Here is a 15,478-nt window from a genome sequence, read left to right on the forward strand (position 1 = left end):
GACCTGCTTCTGTCATCTGATCGTGGTTGTATCTCTTTATTAGTTCTATTGGACCTTAGCGCTGCGTTCAACACTATTGACCACAACATTCTTTTAAATAGACTAGAACACTTTGTTGGCATTAGTGGAAGTGCATTAGCATGGTTCAAATCGTACTTATCTGACCGTCATCAGTTCGTAGCAGTGAATGAAGAGGTATCATATCGATCACAAGTGCAGTATGGAGTACCTCAAGGCTCAGTACTAGGGCCGTTACTTTTCACGCTTTACATGTTACCCTTGGGAGATATTATGAAGAGACATGGTGTTAGCTTTCACTGTTATGCTGATGATACTTAGCTCTATATTTCTTTGCGGCCCAGTGAAACACACCAAATTGAGAAACTAACGGAATGCACAGTCGATACAAAAAACTGGATGATGAGTAACTTCTTACTGCTAAATTCTGAAAAAACAGAGGTGTTAATTATCAGACCTAAAAACCGCACATGTAATAACCTAGAACACTATCTAACACTTGACGGCTGCTCTGTCAATTCTTCTTCATCAGTTAGGAACGTAGGTGTGCTTTTTGATAGCAATCTTTCATTTGAAAGCCATGTTTCTAGCATCTGTAAAACTGCGTTTTTACATCTCAAAAACATATCTAAATTGCGACCTATGCTCTCAACGTCAAATGCAGAAATACTAATTCATGCATTTATGACCTCAAGGTTAGACTATTGTAATGCTTTACTGGGTGCTTGTTCTGCACGCTTGATCAACAAATTACAGTTGGCCCAAAATGCAGCAGCTAGAGTCCTTACTAGAACCAGGAAGTATGACCATATTAGCCCGGTTCTGTCAACACTGCATTGGCTCCCTATCAAACATCGTAAAGATTTTAAAATATTGTTAATTACTTATAAAGCCCTGAATGGCTTAGCTCCTCAGTACTTTGAGCGAGCTCTTATCACATTATAGTCCTCCACGTCTCCTGCTTTCTCAAAACTCTGGCCATTTGATTATACCTAGAATATCAAAATCGACAGCGGGCGGCAGATCCTTTTCCTATTTAGCACCCAAACTCTGGAACAATCTACCTAATACTTTTCGGGAGGCAGACACACTCTGTCAGTTTAAATCTAGATTAAAGAAACATTTCTTTAACCTGGCTTACACATAACACACTAATACACTTCTATTATTCAAATCCGTTAAAGGATTGTTAGGCTGCATTAATTAGATCAACCGGAACCGGGAACACCCCCCATAACACATGATGTACTCGTTACATCATAAGAAGAATGGCCGGACACCTGGATGAGCCCCTGGGACATATCCCCAGTGAAGACCTCAACTTAAAATACAATAAAACTAAAAATAAAACAAATAACTAAAAATATAATAAAATACCGAACTACATAATACTATTATTGTTATATAAATATAGAAATATAATACATTTATACATTTAAAATTTTAATTAAAACAATAAGTCCCCCGACTGAGCCTGGTTTCTCCCAAGGTTTTTTTCTCCATTCTGTCACAGAGGGAGTTTTGGTTCCTTGCCGCTGTCGCCTCTGGCTTGCTCAGTTGGGGACACTTAATTTCTAGCGATTATCGTCAATTTGATTTCATAGATACTATTTGAACTAAACTGAGCTAGACAATGACATCTCTGAATTCAATAATGAAATGTCTTTAATTGAAAATTGAATGTTTAATCTTATTATTATACAATACTGACACTCTATCCTCCAAATTGATACTTGATATATAAATAAAGGTGACTTGACTTGCCTTGACTAAAGTTTATAAATTGCATTTCTTTTTAAATCTTGACAGTGCTTAAAGATTTAGCACTCGAGCGCTCTCCTGGAGACTGTGCACTAATGCAGTGCACACACATAACGCCAGGTTCACACATTAGGGCTGCACGATTAATCGAATGCGATTTCCATGCGCATTTTGTCAGTAAAGCCGGTTCTATAATCAGCAATAAATCTCCATCACCTGCTTTCAGATGGCGCAGCATTTACTACACAGAGCCATAGTTCACTGACAGGCAACGCAAAAACATTGGAGACGATATTATTGCACGATTATGAAATCGAAGAAATCGTTTGCGATATTGACAGCTATTTGCGTAGCTTCTCAGTGAACTACGGCCCTGTGTAGTAAATACTAGGGGTGTCGAAATTAATCGTTGCATCGATGCATCGTGATATTCAATTGAATCGAATCGTTGACATGATAATCGTAATCGAATTGAATCGTGAAACCAGTGTCGATTCACACCCCTAGTAAATACTGCTCCTTCTGAAAGCATGTGAAAATACCATATTTAATAACATGTTTTACTCAAAACTCACTTCATAACGTCAGTCGAGTGTTTGAAATAAATCCTGTGAGATGATGTGGCTTCTTACACATAATAAGGCACGCAACATATTTCATAGTATTCTAAGCAGTGATAAAGGCACTGCATTATAAATATACTTTATTATACTGAAAATTATAATAATAAGAACTCAGATAAACCATTTATTGTCATAGTCGTGTGTTTATTAGTCATGTTGAATCAACGGAAGCAGTTAAATCTTCAGTTTATTCAGCTGCAGTGATCTGTATTTCCTGGGTTTCTTCTTCGGGGTGTATTTGGAGTTTTGAAGGATGCCGATTTACTGCTGATCACAGAATCGTGCATCACTGAAAGATACGCATGACAATCGCAGCTTCTGCCTAATCGCGATTTTGATTTCACTTTGATTTATCGTGCAGCCCTATCACACATACTCTGTTTACAGTGCGTAGGCCTATGCGGTGCGCATTTTTTCCACGCTCATGTTAACGGATTTTAAAGCGTTCACACTGCATGTGGTTGCAGTTGGCAGTGCGTTCCATGAGCGGTGCGTCTGCAGCAGTGCAGTGATTGATTACACACCGAGTTTGCAGTACGGCACGCACTGAATTAAAGTGACAGCACATTATTTGCGGTACAAAATGTAGTAATTACACCATAAATGAATTAAAGTCTACTGTGTTTCACAGTCAACACATACAGTTGTGGTCAGAATTATTGGAACCCTTGGTAAATATGATCAAAGAAGACTGTGAAAATTAACCTGCTTTGTTAATCCTTTTGATCTTTTATTTTAAAAAAAAATCACAAAAAGCTAACCTTTCATTGGATAATAAGAATTTAAAATGGGGGGAAATATCATTATGAAATAAATGTTTTTCTCAAACTAGTGATGGGTCGTTCTTGAACGATTCGTTCATTTTGAACGAATCTTTAATGTGACTCGAGAAGAACGAGTCGTCTCGGGGAGTGATTCGTTCAGTCGCGCATGCGCATTGCACAGCATTCTCGGGTTTGAGTCGTTCGTTCATCACGTGACAGCCCCATACGCTTAACCAATGCAGCCTGAGCCGGAAAGAGAATTGATTAGTTCTTCTATATCGAGTCTCGGGTTTGAGTCGTTCGTTCTTTTGTCACTTGACGTGACAGTTTTGGACAGAGAAATTAGTTAATTTACAACCTTCCTTACAAACGGGTGCATAGTCATTATTATTATTATTAGAATTATTAGTATTATTATTTACTCTTACAGTTATGTGATGCTTTTCTGGTCTCAAATTATTGCTTTTAATTTCTGTCACATGGTTCTTTTCCATAACACCATGTGGTAAAAAAAGATAATAACGAGTTGGTTAAGCTCTTCTTGCACTACACATATACCTGCACATTTAGTTTTGTTTTATTTAACTGGTTTGCACTCTATCTATTCTGCCATGTGCCTTATGCCACTTTATCTCTTTCTTTATTTTTCTACAAACGTCCTCATTTGTATATCTGTATAGTTGTATGTACATATGTTTAAACTGTATTTATCTATATTTGAACGTCTACTGTCAGTGTCTTAAATGTTAACTGTTTGCACCAAGGGTCTGAGAGTAACACAATTTTAGTTCTCTGTATGTATGTACTGTACATGTGAAAGAATTGACAATAAAGCAGACTTGACTTGTTATGCTTTGTTTTTATTTATTTTTTTTAGTCTAATCTTCATAAAATACAATACCTTGTTGTATTTATGTCTTTTGAGTTAACCCTTTAGATTGGACTATAGTGTTACTTACTATACTTTTGTAACATATGACACTTTAGACATTAACACTCTGTACACACTCCTGAATTGTTTTTTATTGTTTATTTTTGTGCCAGAAAAAGCTATAGCAAAGAGGATAACTATTCCAAAATGAATTTAAACTATTTAAATAAAAAATACAAGAAAATTAAAATATACTAAAGCCACAGAGCCTTAAAAAACTAAAACAAAATACTGCACAACAAGCTAGGCCTTTTTTAAATAAATAAAAAATAAATAAGCTTTAAAATAACACTGTGGCTATATTTTAGAACATGCTTTAAGGCATGTTTGCATTCAAAAAAATTAACAGACCATTTTTATTTCTAGGAAAATGCTTATTACACATATTTTGATAATTTTATGATAATTCTTAAATATGATCCAACATACAAAAAATACAGTTTTACTTTATGGTAGCCTATTTGATATGTACTGATCTGGCAAGTGGTCACGTGACAAAAGAACGAACGACTCAAACCCGAGACTCGATTTAAGAACTAATCAATTCTCTTTCCGGCTCACGCTGCATTGGTTAAGCGTATGGGGCTGTCACGTGATGAACGAACGACTCAAACCCGAGACTCGATCAAGAACTAATCAATTCGCTTTCCGGCTCAGGCTGCATTGGTTAAGCGTATGGGGCTGTCACGTGATGAACAAACGACTCAAACCCGAGACTCGATATACAAGAACTAATCAATTCTCTTTCCGGCTCACGCTGCATTGGTTAAGCGTATGGGGCTGTCACGTGATGAACGAACGACTCAAACCCGAGACTCGATTTAAGAACTAATCAATTCTCTTTCCGGCTCAGGCTGCATTGGTTAAGCGTATGGGGCTGTCACGTGATGAACGAACGACTCAAACCCGAGACTCGATTTAAAAACTAATCAATTCTCTTTCCGGCTCACGCTGCATTGGTTAAGCGTATGGGGCTGTCACGTGATGAACGAACGACTCAAACCCGAGACTCGATTTAAGAACTAATCAATTCTCTTTCCGGCTCAGGCTGCATTGGTTAAGCGTATGGGGCTGTCACGTGATGAACGAACGACTCAAACCCGAGACTCGATATACAAGAACTAATCAATTCTCTTTCCGGCTCACGCTGCATTGGTTAAGCGTATGGGGCTGTCACGTGATGAACGAACGACTCAAACCCGAGACTCGATCAAGAACTAATCAATTCTCTTTCCGGCTCAGGCTGCATTGGTTAAGCGTATGGGGCTGTCACGTGATGAACGAACGACTCAAACCCGAGACTCGATATACAAGAACTAATCAATTCTCTTTCCGGCTCACGCTGCATTGGTTAAGCGTATGGGGCTGTCACGTGATGAACGAACGACTCAAACCCGAGACTCGATTTAAGAACTAATCAATTCTCTTTCCGGCTCAGGCTGCATTGGTTAAGCGTATGGGGCTGTCACGTGATGAACGAACGACTCAAACCCGAGACTCGATATACAAGAACTAATCAATTCTCTTTCCGGCTCACGCTGCATTGGATAAGCGTATGGGGCTGTCACGTGATGAACGAACGACTCAAACCCGAACACTTGTCAGATAAGAGGTGGTGCGCTAATCATAGACTAAAGACCCAGGTAAACAATTAAGTAATATTTTCTGTTTCTTATAGCATAGTTTTGTATTGTTTGTAGTGTGATAAACGTTTGCATAAGTAGTAGATGTGTTTGGAAAGTAACATAACATTTGAATTATATTTTGCTAAAATGAACGAAATGAACGAAATGAACGAAATGACTCGAAAAAAGATTCGTTCATTTTGCTGAACGAGACTCAAAGGTCCGAGTCAGTAAAATGATCCGAACTTCCCATCACTATCTCAAACACACGTTGCACACAATTATTGGCACCTTTTTATTCAATACTTTTTGAAACCTCCATTTGTCAGTTTAACAGCTCTAAATCTTCTCCTATAATGCCTGATGAGGTTAGAGAACACCTGACAAGAGATCAGAGACCATTCCTTCATCCAGAATCACTCCAGATCCTTTAGATTCACAGCTCCATGACGGTGCTTCTTCTCTTCAGTTCACCTCACTCATTTTCTACAGGGTTCAGGTCAGAGGACTGGAATGGCCAGCAGAAGCTTGGTTTTGTGCTCAGTGACCCATTTTTGTGTTGTTTTTGAGGTTTGTGTTTGGATTATTGTACGGTTGGAAGATCCAAACATGGCCCATTATAAGATTTCTAATAGAATCAGTCACTTATTGATTTTTTATCTGTTGGTATTTGATAGAATCCATGATGCCATGTGTCTGAACAAGATGTCCAGGACCTCCAGCAGAAATATAGGCCCACAACATCACAAATACAGCAGTATATTTCATTGTACACATGGGGTACTTTTTATCCCTGTGTTCACCAAACCCATCTTGAGTGTTTGCTGCTAAAAAGCTCATTTTTTAGTTTCATCTGACCATAGAAGCCAGTCCCATTTGAAGTGCCAGTCCTGTCTGATAACTGAATATGCTGGAGTTTGTTTTTGGATGAGCTAGGAGAATTTTTCTTGAAATCCTCCCAAACAACATGTGGTGATGTAGGGGCTGTTTGACAATTTTTTTTTAAGGTTTTCTGACCCCGAGACTCAACTATTTTCTGCAATTCTCCAGCTGTGATCCTTGAAGAGTCTTTAGCCACTCAAACGCTCCTTCTCACCATGCATTAGGACGATATAGACACACGTCCTCTTCCAGGCAGTTTCATTACATTTTCTGTTGATTGGAAATTCTCAATTATTGCCCTGATGGTGGAAATGGGGATTTTCACTGCTCTAGCTCTTTTCTTAAAGCCACTTCACTAATTTGTGAAGCTCAATTATCTTTTGCTGCACATCAGAAATATATTCTTTGTTTTTTCTCATTGTGATGGATGATTAAGGGAATTTGGGCTTTGTTTTCCCTCCTATTTATATTTCTGTGAAACAGGAAGCCATGGCTGGATAATTTCATGTTCATAATCACCCTAGAGTGCTCAAAATTGTGAATATGAATGGGAGTATACTTCAGAGATATTTTACTCTTAAGAATTTCTAGGGGTGCCAATAATTGTGTCCAACGTGTGTTTGAGAAAAACATTTATTTCATAATGATATTTCCCCCCATTTTAAATTCTTATTATCCAATGAAAGGTTAGCTTTTTGTGAATTTTTTAAATAAAAGATCAAAAGGATTAACAAAGCAGGTTAATTTTCACAGTCTTCTTTGATCATATTTCCCAAGGGTTCCAATAATTCTGACCACAACTGTATGTCTTTTTGGTAGGGGTGCTCCGATCAGGATTTTTGAGGCTGATCACCGATCACAGAAAGCAGTATCTGCCAATACGATCACCGATTTTTTTAAAGCCTTCTTTTTTATCATGTAGAAATATTTATAGTGATGATCCAATCAAGATTTTTAGACATTTATTCAGGGCCTGAATTTCATATTTGAAAATGAATTTCCCTCTTAGGTAACTCTTGTGAGAGGGGATTTTTGTAATTTGAGGGGTGGAGGAGGGCTTTTTTAGACATTTTTCAAAAATATATATTTATCTCACCTAAACTTTTGATCATGCACTGCATTTTTGTTTTGACAATCGTGCAATTGTTGCACAATAGCTTACACACAGCACAAGCCTGATTTCATGAGCTGTATGTGAGTTTTACACTTGGTTTACACATACTCCGTTTGCAGTGTGTATGCAGTCCATGTGTGGTACGTAAGCAGTGCAGAAGCAGCATGGACTGTGCTTTCACACAGGAGTCTGCTCCTGATCCATGGCTGTTTACAACAAACACAACATTTATCAATTATTTGATTTCAAATCTAAACATGGTTACTTAAAATGCAATAAATATAAGAAACACATTATTCAATGCTTTTTACTTTTGCATTTACGTCCAGATTTATATATTAAGTTGCTCAAGCAAGTGATAAAACATTTAAACTACTTTTCTTACATTATCACAAACATTCTAAATTTAAACTTATCTCTGACAGAAAGTAAGCTCTACTGCCTTTTATTTGGCATTTAAATCTTTTACAAGCAATCCTGCGGTTCATAAAGAACTTTGTTTTCCTTCCTCCACAAGTCCCATCTATTATTGCCTTGTTTATCTAATAGTGCTTTTTTCCTTTAAACCTAGCCAAAAAGCCATAGCCTATGCGCTGACTGTGAAACACAGTAGACTTTAATTATATGCATCTATGGTGTAATTACTACATTTTCGTGTCAATTCATGTTGACAATGCGCTGTCACTTTAATTCAGTGCGTGAAGTGGAAACGATCTCTGCACTGCTGCAGACTGCTCCTGGAACGCACTGCCGGACTGCAACCATCCGTGTGCAGTCACTGCAGTCTGAACGCTTTAATCTGTTAACATTAGCGCGGAAAAATACGCACTGCATACGCAATGCAAACGATGTGTGTGTGTGTGAACCTGAACTTATGTATGTGCGCTTCGAGTGTGTATGAGCACACGGTCTCCAGGAGAGCGCGCGAGCGCTGAATGGTTTAAAACACTGGCAAGAATTAAAAAGAAATGCCATTTATAAACTTTATTGACAATGCGACACTGCCTCGATTGTGCAAGTGGCAATTCCTGTGTCAACTGTGTAGCCCCGCAGCTCGCTTATAGTGCAGACACAATGTGATTTGAAGCATTTGCAAATTTTGAGAGAGAGAGCACGCGCGGTGATTCACTCACGCTGTTTGTGAAATTATGTCTCACAGAAACTTTTCAAATTACTTTTATAAGTTATTTAATGAAGAAATATGAATTGTACAGCTTTATAATTATTTCACCCACGCCAGCCAGACTGAGACGGTGCCGCTGTATGCTTATTAGAGACCGCTGATCAAACATCCCAACGTGATTATCAGTCGATAGTGAACGGTAGCCGATCAATCAGAGCACCCCTACTTTTTGGCTAGGTTTAAAGGAAAAGAGCACTTTTAGATAAACAAGGCAATAATAGATGGCATTCGTGTGGACGTAGGAAAACAAAGTTCTTCATGAACAGCGGGATTGCTTGTAAATGCAAAAAAAAGCCAGTAGAGCTGACTGTTTCTGTCAGTGGTAAGTTTTAATTTAGAATGTTTGTGATAATGTAAGAAAAGTATTTTAAATGTTTTGCCACATGCTTGAGCAACCGTGTTGTGCTGTGTGTAAGCTATTGTGCAAGAATCGCATGAGTGTAAAAACAAAAATGTACTGCACGATCGAACATTTTGGTGAGATAAATACATATTTTTGAAAAATGTCAAAAAAATGCTCCCCTCCACCCCTGAAATTAAAAAATCCCCTCTCACAAGAGTCACCTATAAGAGGGAAATTCCCCCCATTTTCAGAAATGAAATCCAGACACCGAATAAATGTCTAAAATTTATTGATTGGAGTATTACTATAAACAATTCTACATGCTAAAAATAAGGCTTTAAAAAGATCGGTATCGGTGATCGTATCTGCAGATGCTGCTTTCTGTGATCGGCCTCGAAAATCCTGATCGAAGCACCCCTAACAAAAACGCATTGATTCGCTACAGGAGGCCTTTTTTCACCCCCCGGAGCAGTGTGAGGCACGTTTTAATATGGATGGATGTGCTTTATTTGACTACTATTGGACTGTTGAACAAAAACACCTGCCCTTGACATTATAAAGCTTGGAACAGCAAGGATAATTTCTAATATAACTCCAATTGGATTCATCTGAAAGAAGAAGTCATATACACCTAGGATGCCTTGAGGGTGAGTAAAACATGGACTAATTCTCATGTTTGGGTGAACTAACTCTTTAATTATAATAGCACTATTCAGAAGTCTGTTAGGGATACTTTTACAGAATTTAAACAATTTCATAATCTACAAAAGCAAGTATAGATTGCAACAGTTTTGATTTTACATACTGAAATAATCATTATTTTTATGTTGATTGCAAAATATGCACATAATTCATACAAATATTGAAATAGTTTGAAAGAGTAAGGAAACTGACTTTATGAGATCTGCTGTGAGCTCAGTGGTTGTTAATTGATTATATATGCTCTTGTTGAACCATCTGTTTGCATTATTCCATTATAAGATGCTGAAAAAGTGGGTGGGCACTAATGCACTGTATGGGTGATGTAGATGTTCACCAGGAATTCTGCTGTCTAACGTGATTATTTAAAAAGAAGGTTTGATGCTCAGTTAGTATTTAATTTCATTGTCCCCTATGGAGAAAAATAATGCAGTTTTTACTTCTGGATTCCAACTGTTGCACTCTAGCAGAATAGAGATACACATATTAAATCGATAACTATCTACAAATATTTAAAGGGGTCATTAACTGCTTTTTTATTATGTTGTACTGTCCTCTAAGATCCCCTTATATTGTTACCAAGATGTTTACATCAAAAAACAATAATTTAGAAGTTATAGGCTATTCAATCCAATATAGTCAGCACTGCATCGTCTGCATTAGTTTCAATCTTTCTGAAAATCCTGCGTCGAATTGTTTCTTACTTGTAAAGAGGTCTGCGGTAATATCAAGTAAACAATGGACCAAGTTCTTTACTGATGTGGTCTGGAAATTAATTAAAAATAAAGTTAATCCACTCTCTCTTAACATTGGGATCAGAAGGAAGACAATGCAAAGACTGTTTTTCCACAACTTGGCACTATACAGCATCTTGTTGTCTTTGAAGCCATCTTTATCGCTTGGTTTCTGCATACACCTGCATTTGCCTCTCTCATTATTTACCTACTACATGCGTGAATCAGTGGGCGGGGCTAAACAGACAGTGATGTAGAAGCAGGCGTTGATCTTCTTCTGCAGAGACGGTGGTGTTTAGCCACAATTATTATTACATCGTAAAGTGGCACATTCCACAACCTGTCATTTTGGGACACTGTCTTCAAAATAAGCAGCTTTTAGAATAATGAAAAAGTTTTGAGTTATGAAACTCTTTTTATAGTATAACGACCTCTTACATGTCAAAAAAGGGAATTTTGATTTCTCAGTTCATGACCCCTTAAAATCTGTTCAAGTGGGGTAAGTATAGTGGAGTAACTAAGCAATGTGTAACGCGTTATGCTAGTGCAATAAGTTCCACAACAGATATACACAACATTACATGATTTCAAATAGCACATAATCAAGTTCAAGAGGGTTCACACGTCATGCCATCGTTGCCAAGGCCTTAGATGCGATGTGAGACGTTTGAACTTCTCTTCTCATAGTGTGTGGATGCATGTTGTTTTTGATGTGCATGTGAGGTGTGTGTTATTGGCTGAAGTGTATCCACGTGTTGTGGAGTGTTTATAGTAATGTTATAGGTTGTGCAAGTGTGTTTAATATGTATGGGTGTCGTTTGTACGTATGTGATGAGTGTGTATGTGTGATGCTGTGTTGTCATCACTATTCCGTGGTCTGATATGTTTGTTTGGGAAGTGTGCGTCCGACATATATGATTTGTTGTGACTTTCTCAGGCGTGTGTATATGTGTGTGTCTGTGTGTTATTGCTGTGACTCACTCAGGCGGGTAAAGTCGCAGCTCCTCAATGTCCCCAAGGAAGCCAAACAGAGTTCTCATCTGATCACTGCTCACCGCCGACGACAGGTTAGTGATTTGAATCACATTCGTCCCGGGCATCCCGCTCATTTCCAGACGGAGATTCAATACTCTGATAATGCAATGATGCACCAGAGTGATTAGCTATCGGCTAGGTACTAACCTGCAGGAGGACTAGCTAGCACAGAGTGCTCCAGACAGCAGTCAGAGGATGAGCGATGCTTACACAACAGCGCCGCCCGCTGGCCTGGAGGTTAAGGCTACAGTGAACATAATGCTCAGTGTTAGGGATGGAAGAAAAAACAAGCCCAGTTCTTTAAAAGTTACAAATGATGACATAATTTCGTACATTTAAAAAAAAAAAAATCTTGAAAATACTTTAATAACTTCTTAATAATTTTTATTTTAAAGTCTCTATGAATGCACTAGGTAGGATTTAGGTTTGCCTTTTATATAATCAAACATGATTTTCAAAAACATTTGAATGTATTTGAAACAATGATCTGTTAAGCATCATGTAATGTTTGTTGTTACTATTCTAAAGTTTTATTTGTAGATCTTAATGAAGAGCACAACTACTTCACATTTAGAACTGATGTCAGTAGGTCTACGCTGTAGAAAAATGTGGAAAATGTACTGGTAATTTTCTGCCTGGACATCCATCAGTTTTACAGGCATTACTGTTAACCCTTAAAAAATCTATATGGAAAACTCCTTCATATTCTTTTTTTTTTTTTTTACAGTGTATTTTGTCATTTATAAGTTGGTTTCACTGGTATATTATTTTATCATTTGGCCATATATTTATATTATATTTACTCAAGGTGATGGCTTTGTTTGAGGACTTGGCTAAAATGGTTACTTTGCTGATTAAAAACAGCTCATGGCGCAACTTGCTGAAAACATGCTGGCAATAATTAAACTATATTTTTCTGAGTGTGTTACTGTGCTGGTATCTTAAGGACTACCATGGACAGCTGACTCCTAAAGTTTTTGATATTCTGCATATTCTGTGTGGTGATCAGTTCACAGCAGTGATCTAAATTAATCTTTTCGAAATAAGTTTAAATTGATTTTTACCTTTATAAAGCCTTTTTTTTCTAAAAGTGTGCATCATCTTTTCAGTCAAATTCTTAAATTGAATCAGTCAATTAGAATAAGTCATTTGGGCTGATGAAATTAGGGCTGCAACTAACGATTATTTTAATAATCGATTAATCTGTCGATTATATTTTCGATTAATCGATGAATCGGATTAAAAAATCAAAAACAAGGCATTCATTTCCAACCCTTTATTCAAAAACAGAACTAAAATATTTAGAAAGTGCACAAACACATTGCTCCTTGAACATCCCTGAGCTGTTATAATAATAATAAAATAAAATAAAAATGGACTAACACAAAAAACATACACATGTATGCTTTACATCTGCCAAATATATAGACTTTTTTTTTTTAAATAAAGTGCCACCTGAGCTGCCAGAACAACAGGGGCGTGTCTAGAGCATTTTAAATGGGGGGGGGGGGGGGGGGGGGGGGGGGGCAGTCTGGGGCACTGCCTCAAAAGAGGGTGGCCGGGGGGAGGGGTTGGATACACGATGTTAATAGGCCTATATTATATAGGCTATTAATTGCACAGTGTGAGATTCATTGGTCCTCACAGAACTTTGTGAGATCGCGATGAACAAAGAGTGACAGCTTTATTGGTTATGAGCGCTCTTTGCAAGCTTTCTAGGCAATCCATTTAAAATGTAGAACTTTGTTTTTTGCCCACACACATGTTGCAGAGTTTTGGGAATGACATCTGCATATTTATGCAGGATTCGCTCTCGAAGTATCAGCATATTGATAGTAATAGAAGGGACTAAATATGTGAAAATGTGCATTAAGAGAGCACCCCCACTTATTTCAGAAGCAGCCTTGGTGATTATTTCTGGAACCTGGTTGATATGCTTCTATAACTATATACAAAAACAACAAAATACAAATGTACTACATAAAATAATTTAATAAATGCATATTTACAATTTAAGCACTTAACTAAAATAAGTATTAATAAAATTAATAACTAGAGAAGGCTAACTATATTCAGCTTGCTTCCATTTAGTGAGAAAAGCCTAGTCTTCACTTGAATTAGAAAAAAAAAAAAGCCCTGGCCACCACGTAGATACGCACCTGCAGAACAATAAATAATTTATAAAAAATAAAGAACAATACAAATCATAAAATTTAACAGGATTTGTTTGAATGTCAGAACTTGTTCTCTACACTACACTGCAGACGCACACACTCGCAGATGCACACACTCACAGACGCACACACTGACACACACACACACACACTTACTTTGTTCAGACACTTTGCATTGCAGTTAACTCACTTTTTCTGTTTATTTAGTGTGAAATGCTCCCACACCTTGGATGACTTGGGTCGCACGGATTTCTCTGCCTCCGCCATGTATCTTTCCTCTACCTCCGCTCGTTTTTTATTTTAGCTCCGCCCTGTCTGTGAGGCGCCGAACTCTGCTAGCATCCGTGCGCGAGAGAGTGTTCACTCCGCTCCGCGCTCGTTTTTTTTTTTTTATAATCAAACGTCTCCGCGTCGCGCGACACAACGAATCCATTATCAAATTAGTTGCCAACTCTTTTAGTAATCGATTCTTATCGATTTAATCGATTCGTTGTTGCAGCCCTAGATGAAATCAAGCAAATGAAATCAGTATTGACAAAATTAGTCTTTGCAATGCAGAGAAAACACAGAATCTGCATTAGAAGTGGCATTTAGATGCATTTACACACTGTTTAATGCAGGACATGAATGCATTTAACCTGCAGTTACAAATGCATTAATACTGCTTTGATATGTTAAACATAAAACGTTGAATACTGATATTTTAAATTATTTAAAAAGTTACTTTAAATATGAAATTAAAACTGCCAGTAGGTGGCAGCAAGTCACTCTTAAAGTCCGTGATATTAAAATGTGATATTAAAATGTGTTCTAAGTTTATCACACAACAGAAAAATGTGTTATTAACCACACACACAGCCAAATTTTAATGTAAAAAAAAACCGCCAAGGAACTAAAATAAGTTTGAAATAAGTTTATTTTTCAAAATCTTTGAAAAATAAGCAGGACTCTGCTCTCAAACTCTGGGGGCGTGTCCGCTGTCGGCGCTGAAACCACGCCCACTCGCGGGAAAGCGGCAGTCTCTCTCAACTGTCAAATACCGCTACAACCTGAATGGATGCTACTGATACTACCTAGTAGCTTAATTGGATTTATACCCAGACATATATGTTTGAGCGTGCAAGTTCGTTATTTAACTGCAGACGCGCTCAACGCGCGTCAGCGCTGCAGTGAGTTGAAACCTGTTTTTTACAGTCTATGGTTGCAAACTTCTAGTCCTGGATGCGAGCGCGGCTCATGGTTGCTTAGCAACGACGCGTTTCTAGATGCGAATTGTGAAAGCTCCATGTTTTTAAATTGTATATATTCTGCCACATATTGATGTCTCTGGGCTAAGACCCGGGTATCCATTCACCCTAGAACCGTCCCTGCTTAGAATCTGTGCTATATCTAACATCATAGACATTCAAAAAGACAAAACTAAGAACTTGACCTCTCAACATAGTGTTAGGGGCGGGGCCACGCTCGGTGGCTCCATTGCGTCATCGAGCCACCGTTCTAGCCCCGCCCAAAAAACCTGAACACAGAATTGGTGAAAAACTGTTCAAAGGTTTAACTCCACAATTCAGTACTACATAGTTCAGAGTCTTTGT

General features: G+C 37.8%; 1 protein-coding gene and 1 long non-coding RNA gene across 3 annotated transcripts in view; one reads left to right on the top strand and one right to left on the bottom strand.

Annotated features, from left to right (window-relative positions):
- Positions 1–14,176, bottom strand: part of LOC306870861 (uncharacterized protein) — a 33,154-nt gene extending 18,978 nt beyond the window's left edge. The window contains exons 1-2 of the mRNA XM_079418331.1: positions 14,077–14,176; positions 11,659–11,956 (exon numbers count right to left, since the gene is read on the bottom strand). Coding sequence (XP_079274457.1) covers positions 11,659–11,786 — 128 coding nt within the window. The 5' untranslated portion in view covers positions 11,787–11,956; positions 14,077–14,176. The remainder of the gene's footprint in view (positions 1–11,658; positions 11,957–14,076) is intronic.
- Positions 1–15,478, top strand: part of LOC306870868 — a 1,223,475-nt gene that overhangs the window by 685,263 nt on the left and 522,734 nt on the right. The window lies entirely within an intron of this gene.

Source organism: Barbus barbus (genome assembly GCF_936440315.1).
Source record: "Barbus barbus genome assembly, chromosome: 6".
In the NCBI taxonomy this organism is placed as follows: Eukaryota; Metazoa; Chordata; class Actinopteri; order Cypriniformes; family Cyprinidae; genus Barbus; species Barbus barbus.